The sequence below is a fragment of the Podarcis melisellensis genome, assembly GCF_964234715.1.
Source record: "Podarcis melisellensis genome assembly, chromosome: 15".
NCBI classification, from domain to species: domain Eukaryota; kingdom Metazoa; phylum Chordata; class Lepidosauria; order Squamata; family Lacertidae; genus Podarcis; species Podarcis melisellensis.
Genome location: NC_138532.1, coordinates 13,441,926 through 13,466,047, shown reverse-complemented (window position 1 = coordinate 13,466,047; position 24,122 = coordinate 13,441,926). Strand labels below are relative to the sequence as shown.

General features: G+C 43.2%; 1 protein-coding gene across 1 annotated transcript; it reads left to right on the top strand.

The window, feature by feature from the left end:
- Nucleotides 1-5,109: 5,109 nt before the first annotated feature.
- On the top strand, nucleotides 5,110-21,260 carry LOC309358256 (carboxypeptidase inhibitor SmCI-like). Its single transcript, XM_081891244.1, has 7 exons — nucleotides 5,110-5,493; nucleotides 6,960-7,139; nucleotides 9,920-9,970; nucleotides 17,260-17,436; nucleotides 18,848-18,886; nucleotides 19,696-19,875; nucleotides 21,065-21,260. Exons 1-7 carry the CDS (start codon nucleotides 5,403-5,405, stop codon nucleotides 21,067-21,069), a joined length of 723 nt encoding a protein of 240 aa, XP_081747370.1. The 5' UTR covers nucleotides 5,110-5,402; the 3' UTR covers nucleotides 21,070-21,260.
- The last annotated feature ends 2,862 nt before the right edge of the window (nucleotides 21,261-24,122 follow it).

Genomic DNA, 24,122 nt, shown 5'->3' with positions numbered 1-24,122 from the left:
GAATGTTCTGAATAAAGACAATGGGGTTTCAGCATCCTCTGTATCCTAATTCCTGAGTATCAGGCTATGTCTACATTGATTCATTCTCTGTTTAAATCCTTAATATCTTGTTCCCAAATGCATGGCCAATGCAGGTAACAGGTTTATTAAGCATTGCCTCTTGTTCTTCATTCAACAGTATTTTTACAAGTCATTTAGTTATATATTGATATTTCAAAGGCATTAGCAGCAGTGCTTTATATACATATACAGTGGTACCTCAGGTTAAGTACTTAATTTGTTCCGGAGGTCCGTACTTAACCTGAAACTGTTCTTAACCTGAAGCACCACTTTAGCTAATGGGGCCTCCTGCTGCTGCCACGCCGCCGGAGCACAATTTCCGTTCTCATCCTGAAGCAAAGTTCTTAACCCGAGGTACTATTTCTGGGTTAGCGGAGTCTGTAACCTGAAGCATCTGTAACCTGAAGCGTATGTAACCTGAGGTACCACTGTATAGAAAAATGGTGCTGGTACTCACCATGAAGTTGTGACAGCAAGTGCCACACTTTTAAAAATCAAAACAAAACATGCCAGAACTGCGTGCCCTTGAGTACCCCCAGAAAAAAAGCACAGATTAGCAGTCCACCTTTCATATGGAAGCTCCAGGGTGGAAATACAGAGGCAACAAAATCAAACTCACAATAAGAACTAGCACAGGGGGAAACTGAATAAAATATGATAGTGACATCGACAATGAAATCCCAGGACAGTAGCTGTACTGCAACAGCTAAAAGAAATTCAGGGCTGTCTTAAGCATATCCAGCGCCGTGGTGCAAAGATCCCTCTGGCGCTGCCCCCCCATTTCCCAGAGTTTTCCCAAGCCTCTGTGGGGATCGCTCTCCTCCCGTGGGGGCTTGGGAAGGAAGCTGCACACCTGCCATCCATATGGTTGATGGGGCGCAGCTGGCAGGCGTGCAGGAGGGAAAGGGGAGGCCGCCGGCAAAGCCATGCAGTTCCCCCACTCTTATTGGTGTTTTGCAACATTGACCTGTTGCAGGACCTTAGTCAGACCTCAGCAGAGCATACACAGAGTTCCAGAAAGCAATCAGTTGCAGGCAGGATGGATGAAGCAGGAACAAAATGCTGCAACCAGTAACTTGGTTACTTAGAGGTGTTTATTATTTACAGCAGACTCTACAAGTTACTATATACATGAACAGATACAGATCTTAACTAGCTCTCTCTTAACAAACTCCAAACGACTCTCAGACTCCACACTGACCAACACACACTGCAGTCAGTTAGGTCATAAGTCATCATGCCTGTGTGAGACCAATGGCAAAGCTGTATCCAGGGTCCCATATCTCCAGGCAGATTACTCCTCTCTGCTCAGTCATCCTTGGCTGTCGGCCAACTCTTAATTGACTCTGTGTGAAGCTGCACAGAATGACACGTAGTCAAAAACCCCAACAACTCGCTGGGGCGCCCCTGAGAGGCCGGCGCCCTGGCGCAACACGCCAGTAAGCCCAATGGGAAAGACGGCTCTGAAGAAATGAATCCACAAAATTTATGTATAGCAAAGCAATATACAGTATGCACAACATATGACTAGCCATACACTTACTTTTGTAAGAGAAACTCTCTTATGTACAGTTGTTTAAAGCCCTAAACGGCCTCGGTCCAGTATACCTGAAGGAGCGTCTCCACCCCCATCATTCTGCCCGGACGCTGAGGTCCAGTGCCGAAGGCCTTCTGGCGGTTCCCTCATTGCGAGAAGCAAAGTTACAGGGAACCAGGCAGAGGGCCTTCTCGGTAGTGGCGCCCGCCCTGTGGAACGCCCTTCCAGCAGATGTCAAAGCGATAAACAACTACCTGACATTCAGAAGACATCTTAAGGCAGCCCTGTTCAGGGAAGTTTTTAACGTGTGATATTTTACTGTATTTTTGGTTTCTATGGAAGCCGCCCAGAGTGGCTGGGGAGGCCCAGCCAGATGGGCGGGGTATAAATAAATTATTGTTGTTATTATTGTTGTTGTTGTTGTTGTTGTTGCTTCATGTTTCTAGGATCATTAAATAAATGCAGAATAATCCCTACCTTCTGTTGTGGCTCATAAGCTCCCCCGATTTACTGCTGTTGATATATAGATGGACCAGCTATTGAGGAGGCAAGCACAAACAGCAAGAGCACAAGAGCAGTAGCAAAGCTGCATCCCTCCAGCAACCATCGTTTCCAGGTGGCTGAAGCTATGTTATATTTCTCTGGTCAAAATTCAAAGCTGCATGAACTATCCCTTTTCACTTCCAGTCCTCACATGGTAAATGGGTACGACACTTTCCTCGAAACTTTTATATATATATAATTTTTAAGATTTGATTTTAAAAAGTATAAACATACAACAACAAAAACAATTCAAAATCCAAATATTAAGATTACTCTGAATCTCCTGACTTTCCCCCATCCCTTCCATGGGTCATAATGATAATATTTACAACTGCATATCAATACTTAACCAAATTTTTATTCTTTTGTATTATCTATACTTTCCATTACTTTACAAGGGTGGTTAAAATTCCTGCTAATGTTTTAACCTGTTTACAATAGTCTTGTAGATAATTTGTAAACTTTTTCAATTCTTTTAGAAAGTTCTTGTCTTCTTGATTTCTGAGCTTCCCAGTTAGTTTTCCCATTTGCGCATAGTCCATCAACTTGGTTTGCCATTCCTCTTGGGTCGGGGTTGTCTCTTCTTTCCATCTCTGGGCTAATAGTATCTGTGTGGCTGTTGTTGCATATAAAAACAATCTTTTCAGGTCCTTTGGTATCTCGGTACCTATAATTCCTAATAAAAAAGCTTCTGGTTTTTTAACAAAAGTTATTTTAAACATTTCCCCCCCTTTCATTATATATCATCTCCCAGAATTTTTTTGTTACTTTACATGTCCACCACATATGATAAAAAGTACATTCTTTTTCTTTGCATTTCCACCAAGTATTTGTACTTGTTCTATACATTTTTGCTAAATTAACAGGAGTCAAATTCCACCGATACATCATTTTCATGTAATTTTCTTTCAGTGAACAACATGCTGTGAATTTTAAATCTGTTTTCCATAGCTTCTCCCAGCCTGACATTTGTATATTATGTCCCAAATCTTTCCCCCAATGTATCACCACCGATTTGACCTGCTCGTCTTTTGCATGACATTCCAGGAGCAAATTATACATTTTCTACAATAATTTTATACTATTTTCTAAAACATCTTTTGGAAATCTTGATAACTCATAACTAAAACCTTTCTTTTTATCTGTCTTAAAGATATCATTTAATTGATGATACTTTAACCAGTCTGTTACCAGTTCTCTTATCTCTTCGAAGTCTTTTAATTTTACCTGGTTTTCTACTTCAGTTAACAGCTCTCTATATGTCTGTCAATTAGCCCTCATGTTCACTTTTTTCAAAGATATTGCTTCTAATGGGGAGAGCCACCACAGTGTTTTTTGTTCTAATAAGCCTTTATATTTCTCCCATACCTTAAAAATTGATTTCCTTATTATGTGATTCTTAAATACTTTTTCTACTTTTGCTTTTTCATACCATAAGTATGCATGCCATCCAAATCTATTATCATGCCTTTCTAAATCTAGAATATCTCTATTTTTCAATATAATCCATTCCCGGATCCAGCAAATGCAGGATGCTTCATAATATAATTTCTAATCTGGCAGGGCGAAGCCCCCCCCTCTCTTTAGCATCTGATAACAGTTTATATTTTATCCTTTGTTTCTTCCCCACCAGATAAATATATTAATATATTTCTGCCATTCTTTAAAGTATCCAGTACCATATACCACCAGGATCTATTGGAATAAAAATAACATTCTTGGCAATACAATCATTTTAATCACTGACAGTCTTCCTCAAAGCGAAAAATGCATTCTTCCCCAGATTTCTAAATTCCTTTATATTTTCTCCATGTAATTTCATAGTTATCTTTGAATATATTAATATTCTTAGCTGTCAGCCATGCCCTCAAATATTTGACTTTTTTGTAAATACCGTATTTTTTGCCCTATAGGACGCACTTTTCCCCCTCCAAAAATGAAGGGGAAATGTGTGTGCGTCTTATGGGGCGAATGCAGGCTTTCGCTGAAGCCTAGAGAGCGAGAGGGGTCAGTTCCCACGGGGCTCCCAAGGCTTGCGCACAGCAGCCTGCAGCCCAAAACCTGGGGAGTGCAGAGGAGCGCACCCCAGGCTTCGGGCAGCTTTCCGCAAGCCTTGGGAGCCCCGCAGGAAGTCGCGCCGGTCTCCCCAGGCTTGCGCACAGCAGCCTGCAGCCCAAAACCCGGGGAGCGCAGCGCCGCACACTTCATAGTTATCTTTGAATATATTAATATTCTTAGCTGTCAGCCATGCCCTCAAATATTTGACTTTTGAAGAGCGCAGCGGAGCGCACCCCGGGCTTCGGGCAGCTCTCTGAAAGCCGTGGGAGCCCCGCGGGAAGTCGCACCGGTCTCCCCAGGCTTGCGGAGAGCTGCCTGTGTCCTGAAGCCTGGGGCACGCTGAGCAGCGCCCTGGGCTTCGGGCAGATATCCGCGAGCCTGGGGAGGGTGGCGCGACTTCCCGCCGGGCTCCCAAGGCTTGCGGATAGCAGCCTGTTCTGGGGGCTGGGGTCGGGGGAAGCTCGGGCTTCCCCAGCCCCACGCCTCGGGGAGAATTTTTTTTCTTTATTTCTCCCCCCAAAAAAACTAGGTGCGCCCTATGGGTCGAAAAATATGGTAGTTTAGTCTGTAATCTGTTGTAACTCCTTTTTATATTGCTCCTTCACATTTTCCACCAAGACCTTAGTCTTGTTCTTGTTTAATTTAAAACCTGATACCTGTCCAAAATCCTGGATCTTTTCCAACACCTTTGGTATAGACTTTTTTGGGTCCTCTACCATAATCACAATGTCATCTGTGAATGTTTTTAGTTTATATGCTTTATTTCCTACCGTTATTCCTCTAATAGTTTCATCTGATCTGCTCTTTCTTGCCAGGGCCTCCCTGAAGCTTCTAACAGCCACAAGTCACAAGAGCCTATTATCCAACAAATCCCTATTGTTTGTCATCAGGTGCCAGGCTGTACAAATACTTGGAGAAGGAGGGGGCAGCAAAGTAGGCTTGAATCACCATCTTATGGGGACAGAAATATTTCTGGCCATGCCAAGGCTATGCTGATTGACTTGATTATTCCACTATGTTCCTAGTTCATAACCGTTCTTTTTGAAGAACAGGAAGTTACCTTGATCTTAGCAGAGTCGCTTCAGAGTGTCCCTACCTGCCCAAAAAATTGTTTTTGATTGCCATCTAAATGAACACCTCTCTCTATTGAACTCCATATAAAGAGGTTCCTCTCGGAACTGAGCATCCGCATCAAACAGCCGCCATGCAGTGCAGCGACACTGCACTCCTTTTCCTCATCCTGGGATTATTTGCACCTTGGTCTAAGTTGCAGGGTTTCTTTGCCTATACAAAAGGTAAGCTTTCCATTGTTCTGGCTCATGTAGGCTGCTACTTTGCAGGCCCCCAGCCTCTCTGCAGGTGAGGGGAATGGATGGGATATTGCAGAATGGATGGGATATGGAGGCATGGACAGAGTAGTGTGCTGGTGTCATAGGAACAACAATTCTCTGGCATGTGTATATACTTGTCTCTCTGGCCCCTCCACTTGGGCTGTTCCCTATACAGGATACATTCCTTTGGGACTTGCAGAAGTACTTGCACCCTAACTAGTGATACCATCACCACTCACAATTTGCTTGCTGTGCTGCAAACTCAGGTGCTTCAAATTCAAGTTACCTGCCTGTTATTAAAAGATTCTGAAGTATCTTTTTGTTAATATGAGGTGGCCCAAGGGATTTAAAACTGCTGCTTCTTTATTCTCTGTAATTTTCTTCAAGGTAAGAGATCTAGAGGCCTAGAGGCACAGTTCGTTTTGCACACCTTTCACAACAGAGCCAGAAGCATCTCTGTGATGTGCTCACATTAAGTTATTTCCAGGGTTTGTATGCTAACAACAACAACCACACAAATCATGCCATGGGAGAAGCTATATTTCTCTCCTATACAGCTCCTGAAACAATGTTATGTACCACACAGACCACTAATTCTAGCGATGTCTCTAGCTGTATTTTGAAAGCATGCATCAGGAGTCACGCTTCCTAACTTCTCAAAGACACTTTTAGATTTCAGGAAGTTACATAAATAAAGAGAGTTTGATTAAATCACCTTTGGAAAGCCTCTCGCTAGAGCCATTACCTAAGAATTCCTGGCTTCCATCTTGCAGATATCTCAGGGGTGTAGAATATAAATGAACTCAAAATCAATCTCAGATTGAATTGCAGTACTAGTAAACTTGGTTGGATCAAAATGAAGTTGGCTCATTATACATGTGGACATTATCAGTGTATGGCATTCAGCTTATGAACGGACTAACTGCAAGTTTTAGAAGCACCATAACCCATCATCCATTCCACAGGAGCGAGGGAGTAGGAGCCCCTACCTCATCCCTCCACTAATACCTCCACATTTTTTGTTCTTGATGATGCACCAAGCAAAACTAATTTTTAAATTAGAGCAGCTGGAAGTGAAGGAGAGACCAGTGGGGGGGGGGGATAGGGAAGGTTGTGTAGCAGCTTCACAGTCATCATGAACCCACAGACTTCATCAGATTTAGCACATTGGTATGTTATAGTCATCTTAAGGACTGTGGGAGAGATCACAACTGGACTATTTACAATGGGGCAAAATTAGGCTTCCAGTTGGCTCTTTGGCAGATATGATCATTGGGTCCCATTCTGGAGGTTCCATCTGTAGCTACTAGGCAGAGATAGTATTAGATGTTTGATTTACAAATGTAACAACTTTGTTTTCTTCCGTGTTTCAAAAGATGAAACAAAATGAGATGCAATATGTGATATCTTCCTATCTCTCCCCCACCCAGAATCTATGCCTAGAAAATGTAGACTCCCTCCAAGACCTGGGCGGTGCAAATTAGATCTTGAAAATTATTACTACGATTTTAAGGACAGCATGTGCAAGACGTTCATTTACGGTGGCTGCGGAGGAAACAGGAATAACTTTGCAAATCTCTTTGATTGCATTTACGAGTGTGAAAGGTTTGGTAAGGGCAAATATTTCCCACCCCCCTCTATTTTCCTAAGCCTTTTAAATTCCCAAATGTTTGAAGTGAAAATCTGTTTCAAATATCTTCTTGTTTGAGAATCTCTTATACTGATTATGCTCTCTGCTGCTAGAGTTTTTATGTTTCTGGAGCAGCTGTCTGAGTTAGAGAGGTGCTGCTTTACAGTTGTTCAGGTTCTACATGAATGGTTGCTTCCAGAGGGTGATGCTTAGAGAATGCTCTTCAGCCCCATGGGTTCAATGTCATCCCCCATACTGTTGAACACCTACATTAAACCTCTGAGTGGGGTCATCCAGAGTTTTGAAGTATGTTGTCAGTAATATGCTGATGACACACAGCTCTACTTCTCCTTTACATCTGCTGGATCATTGTCTTGCCTTGGTAATGGACTCAAAGAGAGCCAACAAACTGAGATGAAATCCAGATAAGGCTGAGGCACTATTCTTAGGTAGTTCCCTGGACTAGATGGATGGGAGATTCCTTGCTCTTGAATACACTCTCTCTCTGTCGCTTGAGGCTCAGGTGACCTTGGTGGTGCAAAATGCCTTCCATCAGGTTTGGCTGGTGGGCCAGCTGTGCCCCTGTTTGGACAGGGACAGCCTAATGTCCGTCATCAGTGCTCTGGTAGCCTCTAGGTTCGAGTACTACAATGTGTTTTACGCAAGACTGCCTCTGAAAACACTTCCGAAACTCCATCTGGTGCAGAATTCAGCAGCCAGGTTGCTAACCAGATACAAAGCACCGCTGAACCTTTTGTTACGTAAATACAATACTAGTAACGACACACACGATGTAACAGGCTGCATGTAACAGTATAACTTCTATTTCAAAAAAGCAATTCAGCATATCATATCACAATATGTAATTCCATAGACCTACTTATCATATGAGCGGAACATACTGTATACTGAGAGATTAAAGTCGAGCGGATTGATCAGGAGATACAGTCTATTCAGTTCTTATATCAGCAATAACCACGATGTGGAATGCTTATATCAATCTTGTAGTGCTCCGCGTGTGGATGCCTTTGAGAATTCTAGAGTTTCTCCAATGAATTATCTAATTTTAAGAAAAAGATAATCAGTAGAGATCTCAAAGATTACGCTACAGGTAGGGTTTATTTATGGCTTAGCCCATCTGGACAAGTCAACAGACTATCCAATAGGTCTGACAAGCAGCATCGTTTTACCATGCCTACAGATTATGATAGTTTATCCAGTAGCAGTGGTACAGATGAAGATAGGGAGCTTAGACTCAGATCCGGTCTCACTTAGCATTCTTTTTCCAAACAGTGCATCACGCACCCATATAAGAGGAAGTAAGCACAGACAGCAATAGTACTTCTTTAGTAGTTAATTTATCCCAAAGAAAACTTACTCCAGATGAACTCCGTGTGTTGAATATAGGTTTAGGTTCTGTATCTACACCCAAGTACTCTGCTTTCCAAACAAGGATTGATTGATTTAAGTTGATTCGGCAGATTAAATCAAGGGATTTTTTGGTAACAGACCATGGATACCTGAACGTTTCAAGTTCAGTGCAAATCTACCTTCACCCCAGTCTCCCACAATCACCTAATTAGAACATTTCAACATTTGGTACATCGTGATTTAAATAGTAAAGAAAAGAAGAAGGGACACATGCAATATAATCTAAGCAAGGAAGACGCAGTGATCCTGAGCAAACTCGCTGCAGACAAGAATATAATTATATTGTCTTAATGAACAAGATTGATTACATTAAAGAAGCAGAGAAACAACTGAATAATTCTAATTTCTACTCGCCCTTATCTGGTGATCCCACCATATCGGTGAAGAACAAACTTTAAATTTACATCTTTGGGCTACGTAGACATACTGCTGGCAGAATTTGTATGTCCTGAACATACCAGAGTACCAATACTTTACACCCTTCCAAAAATACGTATAAATAGGTTACCACCGCCTGGAAGACCTATCGTCTTAGCTTCAGGTTTCCTTTTGGAAAATTGTTCACATTTTATTGATTCTTTTTTACATCCCTTTACTAAAGAAACTCCGTCCTATATTCAGGATACTAAACACATTATAACCCTTATTGAGAACATGACTGTTACCCAACATAGTATTGTGGCTAGGTGGGCTGTCTTTTCCCTATATACCAATATTCCTTTAGATGTTGTTAAGTCACAGATTCAGGAACTATTGATTGATCACAACCAAACTTCTCCCCCAGTTCATTTTTTGATAGAAATGGTAGATTTTATTTAATTTAATAATTTAAATAAACTGGACTTTAATCTCTCAGTATGTGTTCCGCTCATAGGGTAAATTGGCCTATGGAATTGCATATTGTGATATGATATGTTGAATTGTTTTTTGAAATAGAAGTTATACTGTTACATACAGCCTGTTATGATGTCGTCTGTGTCATTACAAGGTTGCTAGCCAGGACGAAATAGTTTGAACATATTACACCAATCCTTTGATCGGTAACCTACTGGAAAGCCTTACTTTATTTTTTGGCTATGTCAAGATGAGGCTGATTTCTTCTAAGGCTCCAATAAGGCTCAGTTAAAATAGCCTAAAGTTTATTCAAGAAAAGAATGGTAACTTAGATTAAGAACGGCTCCTGAGTGTCTAGCTAATTGCTAAGTTGCTGAAATACCCCCTTTTGTTTTCCTATAGAACTCTAATATAAAAGTGGTTTTGACAGTACTGGACACTCGTTCACATCAAACATACCATACTGTAACAATCTTCCCCTTGTCCTTTTTGTAGAACTCCTTGTATCCTGGTCAAGTATGGGAATTGATATGAGGTGGAGACAAGGTAAGAGTTCCTATTCTTGTCTGCTCTGTGCTCCTCAGTGAGGTGCATGATTAGTGCAGGGAGAATGCCTGCAAATATGAGAGGTAAGACAGTCGCAACAGGCAGGCCTGTGCTATAACTTAAGCACCAAGATAATGGGCAGGGACCCCCTCAGCTTGCCACTCAGTGCTGTGAGGCTTTGGGGGTTGGCCTTGGTTCACACAGCAAGGATCTTGGTGTTCAACACTGGAAGTTGTGTGGCTCAACAAAAGGGAACTAAGCTGAATACTGCTTCTAGTTCATAGTCAACTTAGGTTGGCCTTCACTGCATTGGGGAGGTTGCACACTGACCCCCACTTTAAAAAGTGCCCAACACAGTTAGAATAATGATTGCAGATAACCTTTTTTTTGTTAAGTTTAAATAATATCCTATTCTCCAAATCTGTACTGCTTGGAGCGGGGTAGAGGGTGTGCGTGTGTAGGGAACTCCTTTGTCCTGAATGGGGTAACTGTGCCCCTGAAGGACCAGGTGTGCAGCCTGGGAGTCATTTTAGACTCACAGCTGTCCATGGAGGCACAGGTGAATTCTGCATCCAAGATGACTGTCTGCCAGCTCCATCTGGTATGCTGGCTGAGACCCTACCTGCCTGCGCACTGTGTCACTGGAGTGGTACATGTTCTGGTTATCTCCCACTTAGACTACTGCAATGCACTCTTTGTGGGGCAACCTTTGAAAGTGACTTGGAAACAACAAGTTATCCAGAATGAGGCAACTAGACTGGTGACTGGGAGCGGCCTCCAGGACTATACAGTGGTGCCCCGCAAGACGAACGCCTCGCAAGACGGAAAACCCGCTAGACGAAAGGGTTTTCCGTTTTGGAGGCGCTTCGCAAAACGAATTTCCCTATGGGGTTGCTTCGCAAGACGAAAAAATCTTGCGAGTCCCTGCGGGTTTTTTCCGCTCCCCCCCTTTTCCTAAGCCGCTAAGCCGCTTAACAGCTGATCCGCTGATAAGCCGCTTAACAGCTGATCGCTAGAAGCCGCTAGACCGCTGTAGCGCTAATCTGCTAAGCTGTCAATGGGCTTGCTTCTCAAGACGAAAAAACCGCTAGACGAAGAGAATCGCGGAACGGATTCTTTTTGTCTTGCGAGGCACCACTGTATAACACCAGTCCTGAAAGACCTACATTGGCTCTCGCTATGTTTCCGAGCACAATTCAAAGTGTTGGTGCTGACCTTTAAAGCCCTAAACTGCCTTGGACCCTGTATACCTGAAGGAGCGTCTCCACCCCCATTGTTCAGCCCAGACACTGAGGTCCAGTGCTGAGGACCTTCTGGTGGTTCCCTCATTGCAAGAAGTGAAGTTGCAGGAAACAAGAGTGCATAGTTGTGCCTACTGCATTGTGATGAAGGAACCAAATGTTGGTGATAAGCAGTGTCCAGTGCACAGCGGAATGATGAAAAGTACGTGCCAACATGCTCTATATTGCTTTATTTACACTTCAAAGCTGGTAAGTTACAGAAAAACATCTTCCCTCTGCCGGAGCAGAGAAAGGCATCCTCTCTCCTCTAAAGCACGGAGAGAATCTCAAACTGAAACTGCCAAGAACAGTGAAAAACAGGAAACCAGTGTACGTCACATCCAGTCTCCATTCCCGTGGGAAACCCAACAGTGCATTTACTGTGGAATGTAAACAACCTGTCTCGTGACAAGCACTTCGCTGCACAGAGAAGAAAGCAGAAACCAACATCCTCCCCCTTTCTGTGAACATCTCTGGGCAGCGTGTTCGTACAATATCAGTACAAACCCAACTTCTGCACATAGGTACAGTGTTGATCCCTTGATACAATCCTGGACAATACATCAGCAGGAATTTCATTACCTGGCATATAGGACACCGTTACGAGTCCCTTCTGAATACGTTCCCTAGCATGTTGCAACTTCAATTGCAAGTGCTTCGTGCTTTGCTTACAACCTTCAGAATTCAGCAAAGCCAAACATGCTTTGTTGTCCTGGTAAACCTGGATTGGACATTTGACAGGAATTTTCATGTCTTTGCACAATTGTAACAACCATTCACAATCTTTAAGTGAATAAGACAGTGCATTCAGTTCAGCTTCACAAGTACTTAAGCTAACTGTTGTTTGCTTCTTGCATGACCAATCAAATAGACCCTGATTGTACTTATAGCAAACTCCAGACGTACTTTTCCTGTCTGTAGTGTCACTTCCAAAACTTGCATCTGCAAATATCTCAAGACCACCAGACTTCTGATTGTTAAATCTCAGTCTGTAATGCATAGTGCCTTTCAAATACCGCGCTATGCGTTTCAGAGCTTTCCAATCCTTAACAGTAGGATTGTTGACTTGTCTGCTTAGCAAATTACAGCTAACAGCAATCTCTGGTCTTGAACATCTGGCAATGAAGTTTAGCTTGCCTAGCACACTTCTGTACAGTGTAGTGTCAGAAAATGCTTCTTCAGTGTCATCTACCTGATAACCTGTTATCATCGGTGTGTCCACAGGGTTAGCATCCATCAGGTTTAGTTTGCTTAACACATCAGCAATTTTCCGTGACTGGTGTACTAGAATGTTACCATCTTGATCTCTCTCTATTTCCAGAGATAGGTAGTTGTTTACCTCACCAAGATCTTTCATGTCAAAGTGCTCTTTCAGTTGAGCTAGGGCGTTATTGTACATTGTGACATCTTTCCAAAAGAATAAAAGATCATCAACATAAAACAAACAATACAGTTTCTTTTGCCCCTCCTCTTTGACAAATACACATGGATCAGCTTTCCCTTGCTTAAAACCTAGAGAAAACAATACTTCAGTGAGTTTTGTGTGCCAACACCGTGCACTTTGTTTGAGACCATAAATTGACTTTTTCAGAGCACAAACAAATCCCTGTTTTACCTGTACGCCATCAGGTGGAAGCATATAAAGTGATTCATCTAGAGATCCGTACAGAAAAGCTGTATTCACATCATGGTGACTAATGTGTAGATTCTCCTCTGCAGCTAGCTTGAGCATAAGCCTAATGCTCTCATACCTCACTGTGGGTGAATAGGTCTCGTGATAGTCTTCACCTGGTACCTGTGCAAAACCTCTGGCTACCAATCTGGCTTTGTGTCTGACTATCTTGCCATTTTGATCAGTCTTCGCTTTGAAGACCCATTTGCTTCCAAGCAGTTTCATTCCTGGAACTACTGGAATTAGCTCCCAAGTTTTGTTCCTTTCCAAGGAATCAAGCTCAGCCTTCATGGCATTTAACCATGGCTCAGCTTTCTTTGAATCCAAATCCTGGATTTCTTGGAAACTTGAAGGTTCAAATACCTTCTTGGAGCTTTTAACAGCTGTTACTGCTATCTTAGCAAACTCATCAGCAAATCTCTTTGGAGGTCTGCCTTTTGTGGCTCTCTGTGACCTGCGAATTAGCCTTAAGTCTTCAACACTTTCATCTTCCTTCTTAGGAGAAAAACGACCTATTGTGAACAATGGTTCCTCCAATTCTTGATCAGAGCTTTCAGAGGGTCGCATAGAGGCTTTCGCACTCTTGAAATCCTCTGAATCACCCGATTCAGTTTCAGACTCAGAATCAGAACCTTCATCAGTGGGTGTGGGTTGTTGTGGTTGCTTTTGACTATCCTCAGTCTCATCACTGTCATCAGGATAACATTGGAAAATTCCCACATTCTCCCCCCACTTGGCATTGTACTCAACACTTCTTGTGAGCTTAATTTCCTTAGAGTCAGTCATCATTATTCTGTAAGACCCTTTCTGATAACCTAGAAAGATACCATGCAAACCACGCTTGTCTAACTTGGAATTTTGTGGTGAGTGAACCCACATGTCAGAACCAAAAATTTTCATGTGTTTGATGTATGGCTTCTTGCCAAACATCTTCTCATAGGGGGTACAACCAATCGCTGAAGATAACCTGCGATTATAACTGTAAACAAAACACGAGAGAGATTCAGCCCAATAACTCTCTGGAAGATTGGCATCATGCAGCAAGGTTTTTAACCCTTGAAGCAATGTCTGATTTGCCCGTTCCGCAAGTCCATTCTGCCATGGCGAGCGAGGACTAGACAAATCGTGTTGAATTCCTTTCTCAGTCAGAAAAGCTTCAAACTGCTGAGAAGTGAATTCTCCCCCGCAATCACTGAAAAGTCTTTATCTTCTTACCATGCACATTTTCCAACCAAGCACAGAATTCCTTGAACCTAGGAAAAGCCTCTGATTTCTGCTTGAGATTGTACACATAAATATATCTGGAAAATGCATCAATGAGAACCATGAAGTACCTATTCCCACCCAAAGAGGGCGCTAGTGGTCCAACCAAATCAGCATGCATAACTTGGTATGGTTCTGTAGCTTGCCTACTAGACACCTTACCTTTCGCAGCCATTTTTACCTTGTTTGCTGCGCATGCTTTGCACTTCATGTGGTACCTGCAGGGTTTAATAGTCATACCTTCAACCAAGGCAGGCATTTTTGATACTGCCTCAAAATGCAAATGACCAAATTTTCGATGAAAATCGTGAATACATTCTGCATGCAAACTTTTGTTAGTACCTGCAATGCAACAAGTGTCATCCTGCACAACATCATCATAATACAAAACATACAAACGACCAACAAATTCAGCATACAACACATAATCATTTTTCTTTGTGATGATGCATCTTTTGTTCTTAAAGGAAACGTCTATTTTCCGTTCATTCAGCTGTCCAACGCTGAGCAGATTATGCTTGGCATCCGGCACATAAAGCACATCCTGTATCGATAAGTCCAAACTGTGAAGAACAACAGTTCCGTAGCCTTTACTGGGGATTGTGTGGTCATCCGCCTGGTGAATCGCACCTTCCTGCGGTGTAAAAGACACGAACAGTCGCTTATCGTTGCACATGTGATGGGTCGCCGCTGAATCAACAACAAAGAAAGATCTAGATGTCTTCTGGACCTCTGCAACCTCTGCAACCTTTGTAACCTTTGGAGCGTAGCGTGAGACCATTGCCTTGTGCTGCGTTGTCCTGGACACCGGACCTTTGCCTTTGCTCTGGCCTTTTCCACGCAATGAGCTTCCGCTGCGCTGCTCTGTTTTGGCCCTGGGATATTTGCATTCCCTCTTCATATGGCCTAGACGTCCACACGAGTAGCATTTCACTGCCTTCAAAGCTTTGGCGCCATCTGGTGGTTCCACTGCACTATGGGATGATGACTGTGAAGTCTCCCCCTTGTTGATGCAGCTAGCACCCCGGCGATCTGCTTCATTCTGAATCATGGCAGTATCACAGGCTACTGTGAGTTGAGCATTTGGCTGATCAGTGATATCAAATTCCCCACTTGCCTCATCCAGCCTTGTGCAGCTAGCCATCATGACTCTGGCATTAGCCTCCTGCATCATCTCTGCTGCTTTAAATCAAGCTGCTTTATACAAGCTGCGTCTGTGTACAGCTGCTTCAATCCAAAGGCAATTTAAAGTTACTTTCACTTTCCCAGCCATCCAAGCCACTACGCTTGTGCCGTGGAAAACGGCTTTAAAAGTTCAAAGTCCAGCCTTAAAGCCATTAATTAGAAGCTGGCAGGCTGCCCGGAGCAGTAGCACATACCTCACATCAATCATTTTGACGCGCAGAGCAGATACCGTGCGATCCGTCCCTCTGCCGCTGTTCCGATCCTCTGCCGGCACTCCGTTTCTTTGCTCCTTTGTTCCTTTGCCAGGAGCCCGACTTCTGGAGTCCATTCTCAAAACACTGCGTTTTTCTGGGCCCGGAACCTAATGTTGGTGATAAGCAGTGTCCAGTGCACAGCGGAATGATGAAAAGCACGTGCCAACATGCTCTATATTGCTTTATTTACACTTCAAAGCTGGTAAGTTACAGAAAAACATCTTCCCTCTGCCGGAGCAGAGAAAGGCATCCTCTCTCCTCTAAAGCACGGAGAGAATCTCAAACTGAAACTGCCAAGAACAGTGAAAAACAGGAAACCAGTGTACGTCACATCCAGTCTCCATTCCCGTGGGAAACCCAACAGTGCATTTACTGTGGAATGTAAACAACCTGTCTCGTGACAAGCACTTCGCTGCACAGAGAAGAAAGCAGAAACCAACACCAAATCATGTTTACTTTGCTCCCTCATTGCATCCTCAAGCAGCTGGCCAGTGGATCTTTTTCATGTGGTGAGGAAACTGTTGACATTTGATGATGGGAACAGAATGTTGGAACCATCAAAGGCTTTCAATGACAAGTTTGCCAGGTGCTTTTTGGATAGAAACATCCCTCTTCTTTGCCTAATTAGGCCTTTGCCTAATTAAAAAAATCTATAGCCTTTTAAACTATGTGGTGGTATTGTTTTTGTCTGTTACTATGGTACATATTTTTGTGTTTTTATATTGTAAACTGCCCTGTGATTCTCAGATAAAGGGCAGTAGGGAATAATAATAATAATAATAATAATAATAATAATAATAATAATAATAATAATTTCAGTCTCATTTGCTATGGTACCATTATTATGGAGCAGGTAAGGTGTCTGACACAACTTACCTAATAATATGGGATTTGTATTAGTTGATGAGGCCTTAGGATCTGGACAAGGTGCTTGCAGTGGCTTGGCCCACAACATGCCCCCCCCAATTAAAAGAAATAATTAGAAGAAGAAGAAGAAGAGTTTGGATTTGATATCCCGCCTTTCACTCCCCTTCAGGAGTCTCAAAGCGGCTAACAATCTCCTTTCCCTTCCTCCCCCACAACAAACACTCTGTGAGGTGAGTGGGGCTGAGAGACTTCACAGAAGTGTGACTGGCCCAAGGTCACCCAGCAGCTGCATGTGGAGGAGCGGAGACGCGAACCCGGGTCCCCAGATTACATGACTACCGCTCTTAACCACTACACCACACTGGCTCTCGATTAATTAACGTGTCTTTACATGGGAGTGGTGCTTCAGTGTGAGGTGACAGGAAGAGAGAGTTTTTAGCAGGGTATTCTGAGAAGAAGGGAGAAGAGAGACTGGGATCCATCTTGGGCAGGCTGGCTGAAGGCTGGCTGCACTGCTGTGGGGGACAAGCCCCTCTTGAAATGACCATGCTGTAACTCCCTCCATGCAGACTGTAGGTGTAAAGAGTTGAATAAACCATATTTCTTAAAGCTACAACAGTCTCTGTCGTGTCTCAATTCTACAAAGGAACACAGGCCCTCTAAGCCCCCGGAGTCTTGCAGAAAGTGGGGGTGGCACCCAACATTTTAAACAATATGTTGCAGAATAAGAGAGTATATGAGCTTTCCACCCCTCCTTTCCCCTTCCAGACCCACCTCAGAAATGCAAAAAGAGGAAACGTGTAGGATGGTGCAGAGAGAAAATTACGCGCTATTATTATGATGTCAGGAACAAGAGATGTTTGCCATTTGTTTATCGTGGCTGCGGAGGCAATGAGAACAATTTTGAGTCTTACTGGAAGTGTTCTCAGATGTGCGAACCATTGGGTAAGTAGAAATAAGTTTTTATGGTAATTTCAGGCAACCAAAACAACTTGCACCTTTCTTTTAACATTATCCACTCATTAAGGGTATTTTAGCTCCAGTACCCGAAATCTTGCCTGAAATATACTCGGAGTCCTGTAGTGATTTCATGCTCTTTATTGCAGCTTGTAAAACAGTGATTGAATTGCCCCCCCAAAAAACCTCAGGCTTTTATATACATTATTTACACAATGAGTCCCGTCTGATTGGCTGAGTCTGCTTCCCTCCTGGAGCCTGATTGGTCTTTTCCTGCAGGCCAATCAGTTGTTGCATTCTAGGATCCTACCTGCCTGTTGTTCTAGGATCCAAGCTTAGTACATAACATTGCCCTTTAAACATGAGAGGGGTAATGAGAGTGTAGGAATCCTGCTCGGGAAGGGGTTCTCCTGCTGCCGCTTTTTAAAAAGTCAGAAGAAATTCAGCCTTTGATGCTAGAGTCGGAAACGTACACAACTGTCAAAGGGGTGGTGGAAAGAGTCCAGAAAATGTGCTGCATGGTTGGTAGGTTTCTGGTGTTTACAACTCTTTCCTATTAGGATTACATGAGTTAACACAGCCTCTGAATAAGTGACACTTTGAAAGGGGAGCTCATCAGGCATGGTGCCAGGTGAGCATTCCTTGGGACAGCATGCCATAGTTGGGTGGGAGCATTACTGTATCCAATCTGCTTGCCTTTCACCTAATCTCTGATGGCATATGGAGAAGGAAAGATGTTAATTTATAGGCTGATTCATGCGAAAAGACAAGGCAGCCTTGGGTCTCAAGCTGAGCTCCTGTAAGTCCTTAGCTGCAAGTGGCCATTCTGTTCTTGAATAAGCATTGGGCAGCTAAGAGCAGCTCCGACAAAAGAAGAATGGCAAATGAAATTAATGGACTATGCAGAATTAGATAAATTAACAGGAAGGATTCGAAACCTGCAGGATCAGAGATTCTTAGAGGACTGGAGTAAATATTTGGGCTATTTGAAAAGCAATAGTAATAAACAGATTGCTCTAGTAGGACTGCAAGAAGTTCTGCAAGGATGGTTTTGTGAAATATTGCAAGAAAGACTTTGAAAAGAATTATTAGTTAAGGACAATTAAAAGTAATAGAGAAATTAAGAAATGCGGAACAAGTGATAAAGAACGGAAAATCTTCAGAGGCTCTTGGCGGAAGTCTAAAATATTATATAAGATAAAAAGTTATATTAAATGATTGTTGGAACTGATATGCTAAAAAATCAATTAAAAAAAAAAAGCAGCTCCTGGTCCTAACCTGCCACTACTAGCATGCAGGCCATGTAAGGTTGCCATGAGGGGTTGCAACTTCCAGATGCAAAAAGGTTTCTCACCCCTGCCATATAGTAACATTGCACTCCTTGTCCTTATTATAACAGGAAGACCTCAAGATTCGAGAAACCCTGAAATGAATCCAGGTAAGGATTGAGTCTTAAGTAAGCAGTGGCGTGGTGTGGGTTGTCAGCACCCGGGGCAAGGCAAGTAATTTGCACCCCATACCCGTGGATTTGCGCCGCCTAACCCGTGAATTTGCACCCCCTAACCCTAACCCCCAGATGTTGCGCCTGGTGCGGCCGGCCCCCCCTGCACCCCCCACGCTACACCACTGTAAGTAAGAGCCTCATGGCATTTCACGTCTGACCCTCATATGCACTGTACCTTGTGCTGGCTTTCTTCAGTATTGCAGTCTCCTTTTTAAAGTCCTTTTCTAATGTTTCTAAATCACTTGGGACTTTCCACCTTGTTCCCAGGATAGTAAGGCTTGTGTCCTCACAAGACACAGTAGCACCTGCCCATAAGCACCAAGTCTACCACCATTAGACCCACTGGGCTAAGCAGGAGCTACCGCAGCCTAGCAGAAATCAGGAGTTCAAGCAATTCTTGTAGGGATGACAGAGGAGGAGAGTAGCATTCCAGCCTCAGCTGTGCTCCTCTACTCAACTGTTCATCCAATGGCGGTAGACGTTGTACCATGCTAAATCTGCCTTATGGAACTACATAAATCATAGTCGCACCTAGCTAGTTTCAGCCAGTCTCCTATGGTATATGATTTTACCTCTCCATCTGTATGACTGCTGGATCTCAAGGCAGAGGTGTCATTATTGTCACTGAGATCATCTTAAGAGTGGCGATCACAAAGATGACCCCTTCAGACTTTGTTTTCCTTTGTCATTCAAACAATGAAATAATAGGTGTCTTTGTCCTTCTCTCCCTTCTGAAATTCCAGACTCTTTGCTTCCCACATGCCAACAGCCAGTAGACACAGGGCCATGCAATGAAAACTTTCCTCGCTTTTACTATGATGCCAGAACCAAGAAGTGTATACCTTTCCAATTTGGTGGCTGCAATGGCAATAGAAATAACTTTATGAATGAAGCAGAATGCCTTCGGGAGTGTGGAGGCCTTGGTAAGCATACAAAAATTTTACAAGTTTTCCAGAGAACCTAAGGAACCTCTTGACATGGTTTATGCAGTGATCTTGTTCCAACTGCAGTAGTACAATAAATATACTTACTTCATGGGAGAGGGGGAAGCCTGCTGGTGATAGTCTTTGAGTTATGGGTTGAGGTAGAAGCAGGTACACTCTGATGCTGGAGAAGACAGAAGTGGAGAATGGAATGTGGAGAGGCTTTTTAAAACAAACAAACAAACAATACCTTGCACCCCCCAAAATGGCAGACGGTTACTGGATAGGTGGTATCTTTGCTGCAAACTACCTTTTCACCTGAGGTCTAGATAAACACTGTTATCCTTTGGCTTGTATGGCAAAGGAACCGACAGCTTCTGCAGAATTAAAAGGTGGAAAACAGTGGTGTGAGGTGAAATGTTTCATAGGGTAACAGTTAGGGCCAGAGGCTCCAGATTGCAAAGGCGATGGGGAGGGTGACATTCCATGCGTGATGTTGCAACATCGCATGTGTGAACCTCGTACCTCCAGAAGCTGAGCAGAAGCTTCCTGGGCTTTGGGAAGGAGGTGACAGGCCGCTGACAGGAAGCTGGAGCCCTTCTGCCTCCTTCCCAAAGCTGGGCAGGCTTCGGGAAGGTGGCAAGAGGGCCCTTGGACCTGTCAGAGCACTGTGCCTTCCTCTCCAAGCTGGGCAGAAGCTTCCTGCATAGAACATGGACAGGAATGTTGTTGTAGATACAGTGGATGTGAGCTTCTGTCGTCCACCAGGTATGGGGACTTTCTGCCAGTCACAGCTGGATGAGTTTCAATGCAATAGTTTTTAGGCCAATGTAGCTGATAAACCAAAGCATGCCATAGGCACGAAGAGTTGGACACAACTAAACTACAATCACAAAGATGATAATCAAGGTAGATATCTATAGTTTGGATTGCTCTATAAGCTGGTGGCCATCATTAGCCCCTGGGGTAATAAATTCCATATTTTAACTGTATGAAAAAGCCCTTCTTCTTGTCTGTTCCTGAATCTCCCACCATTCAGCCTCATTGTTTTTTCTAGTTTTGTGAAAGCAAAACTTGGATAAACTTGGATCATGAGCTTCCTGCCTAAAGCCCTCAAAGAAACAGTTCCTCATAGTGGCATCTCTCACTTTTAAATTTGATTGTCTCTACATCTTGCTTCTTCCTTCAGGTTAACATTGAATCCTTGTGCAGAACTGTATTCAGACCCATTAACATATCATTTGCTCCTGCGGAATAAAGGCACCGGAGGAAGCCAGGAAGCCTTTCCCCCCACAGCTTCTTCTAAAGATGGATGCCTTTTATCCTGCTGTATCAGTCTGCTGGAATGTCTTGCTTGCTTGCCAATAAATTCACCTGTTCTTCCAGATCCTGTGGGCTCTATTTGTTGGGCATTATTACTACTACCACTACTGCTGCTACTACTATTATTGATGTCTTCATTTTAGAAAGTCTGCACACTCCTGGGGCAAAAGTGGGGAGAATGAGGGAGAGTCTTTTAAAGTAGGACAGCAACTCCCAAGCAGAAAGGGCATTTTCTCCAGTTCTGAATATTCAGTCTCCAGAGCTTTCAGAATCTACCCTGGTACCAGTTTAAGGGTGTTGGCAGAAACCACGCCAACAAATTAGCCTTCTAAAAAGTAGTAGGGTTTCATCCTTTCAACGATTAGACTTTTAAAACTGAATAAAAATGAATGATTAATTAAAAAAGGAGACTTTGGCAGCATGAAATGCTAGCTAGTACTAGGCATCATCTTAGACGAGGCAGGCCTCCTTTTACTCTTTCACAGGATAGATTGCATCTTTGGCGAAGGTGCCTCCTATGCCATATACATGGAATATCGTTTTTAAAAGTACGAGTTTCTTCTTCTAAACATTAACATCAGTCATATGCTAATAGATAGATGATAGATAGATAGATAGATAGATGATAGATAGATAGATAGATAGATAGATAGATAGATAGATAGATAGATAGATATTCTATGCCTAACCCAAAATCACAGGGTAGATCTACACACAGGGGAAAACCCGCTATAAATAAGTCGGAATTTATATGGTTATAACAAAAAACAAAAAAACAAAAACCGCTATGGAAAATCACAAAGAATTTTTTTTTGCTCTCCAGTGCCATCTGGTGTTACATGTTTATAACGCATTCAAAATGCTGGTGACCCAGACTGTGACAGTTTTTCTAAGCAATAAATTAAAGCTGAATTTCTAGCCACTGCAGTAAAGAGGCTTTGTTGGATGCCCACAACTTCTGCTGTTACAGTGTTATGAGAAAGGGAGAAAACTTTTCTCAGTCCATCTTCTTCTCTGTGTCAAGCATAATTTTATACACCTCTATCATGTTGCGTCTTGCATTGTGTATAAACTGAAACAAAAGCGCTTGAACAAAAAAAAATATTAGGGCAGCAGGGCAAAGAAAACAAATCAAAAAACCCTCAAACACAGACAGGGAAGGTGCCAAGCAAAAGTTAAGTGCCCTTTCTTATAACTGCTGACCTACAAATGTTGTTGGACTACAACTCCCACTGGTCAGGGGAGATAGAAGCTGCACTTCAAAATGTCTGCTAGGCTGAGGTAGGCTGTATTAGTTCAATAAGTTTACCCAGATACAGACTTGTGATGGAGAAATTCATCATAATCGAAATCATTATGAAATCGAAATCATTATCGAAAGCTCTGGAGCCAAGTGAGGATTCCCAGGTAAGATCCTCCCTCTATTGTGTGGGCAGGTAATCCCTCCCTTACCTGGCCTGGTCTCCTTGGCAACGCTTCCCCCAGGTGGGATTGGACAACTGACTGAGGTAGGCGGAGACCTCCAGGTATCCCACCTGAGGGAAGGCAAAGCCAAGCCTATGCTGTTGGAGCCGCTCCAGATCTAGGGGCTGCACGCGTCCACGCAAAGGGCGCCCCCCGTTTTAAGTGGGGAGCGGTCATTATTGTGTTCATGAATTGCAAACTATTTTGGAAAATACAGCTTGTCATTGGAAAAAGCTTCTTATTTTTAACTGGGACTATTTCACACAGTGTAATTGCCCTAATCTGTGGAACAATTCCAAAACCGCAGCAGGTGCCGGTGGAAGGTGTGGAATGAATATGGCTCTTCCTTACCCACACACTCTTACAAGCAAGTAGAAGCCACGATCCTGCCATGGAGTAAGCAGAGAGTTAACAAGAGAGGTTCAAACCTGTAGAAACCGGTCCTGTTTTGCCAGCCACTCCTCTTGAGATACAGCCTGAGAGATATCCCAGTACCCCAATAATAGCCAGTGGGGTTGGATTGTGCTTTGCTGCGGATAAACCCTTTGTACTCTGTTCCTTTTCCCACCCACATCTCTTCCTTAAGTACAAGATGGTTCCAGAATAGCTCACCTGGCTAGTTTTCTTGTGTTGAGTCCAGGACATTTGTGAGGATTTTGAAGCAGCTGATCACACAGCCCAGGGGCTGACTATGTTACATATGTTTTTGTCTTTCTCAGTAGTGTCGTTAATTATTTGTGGATTTCCTAGTCCATGTTTCATTTGTATACCAGGCAGGGCATATAATTTTATTTTTTGAACATAAATACAAATCCCTTTTCTCGCCAGTCTGCCCTTACTGGGGACCCCGAAAAATCTTTTTTCACTGTGGCCTTTTTTCGCAGTGGCCCTGGGAACAACCAGGAGTGCATACTGAGGATCCCAATGGTTCATTTGCAGGGATGACTTCACCCATATGCCTCAACTGTCCTGTTTTAATCTTGGAATCACAGAAGCCAATCCTGGCTTCTGATTGGATCATGGAATGCCTTGAGTTTTGGTCCAGCACTCTGGAACGAGTCCTCAAGACAGAATTCTGGACCAAAAGACGCTCAGCCTGGCACGAGTCAGCTGGGTGGCACTAGAGCGCCGGAATGAAAGCCACAAGTCTTGCAATCTTGTGTGTGAGAAAGCTCAGCCAAAAAAGAAGCGCCCTGATTTGGGTCCCAAGAATGCTGGAGGGTATGACTTTCACTGTTGTCTGTCATCAGGTATCAGTCTGTACAGATGCCTAGAGAAGGAGGAGGCAGCAGCAGTGTGGGTATGTATCACCATCTACAGAACTCTTTCTGGCTTTGCCAAGGTTATTTCTGCTTGACCTGATAGTTCCTCCATGTGCCTATTTCATTCAAGAACAGGACGTTTCCTTGATCGAAGCAGAGGTGCTTCAGAGTGTCCCTACCTATTAGAAAATTGTATTT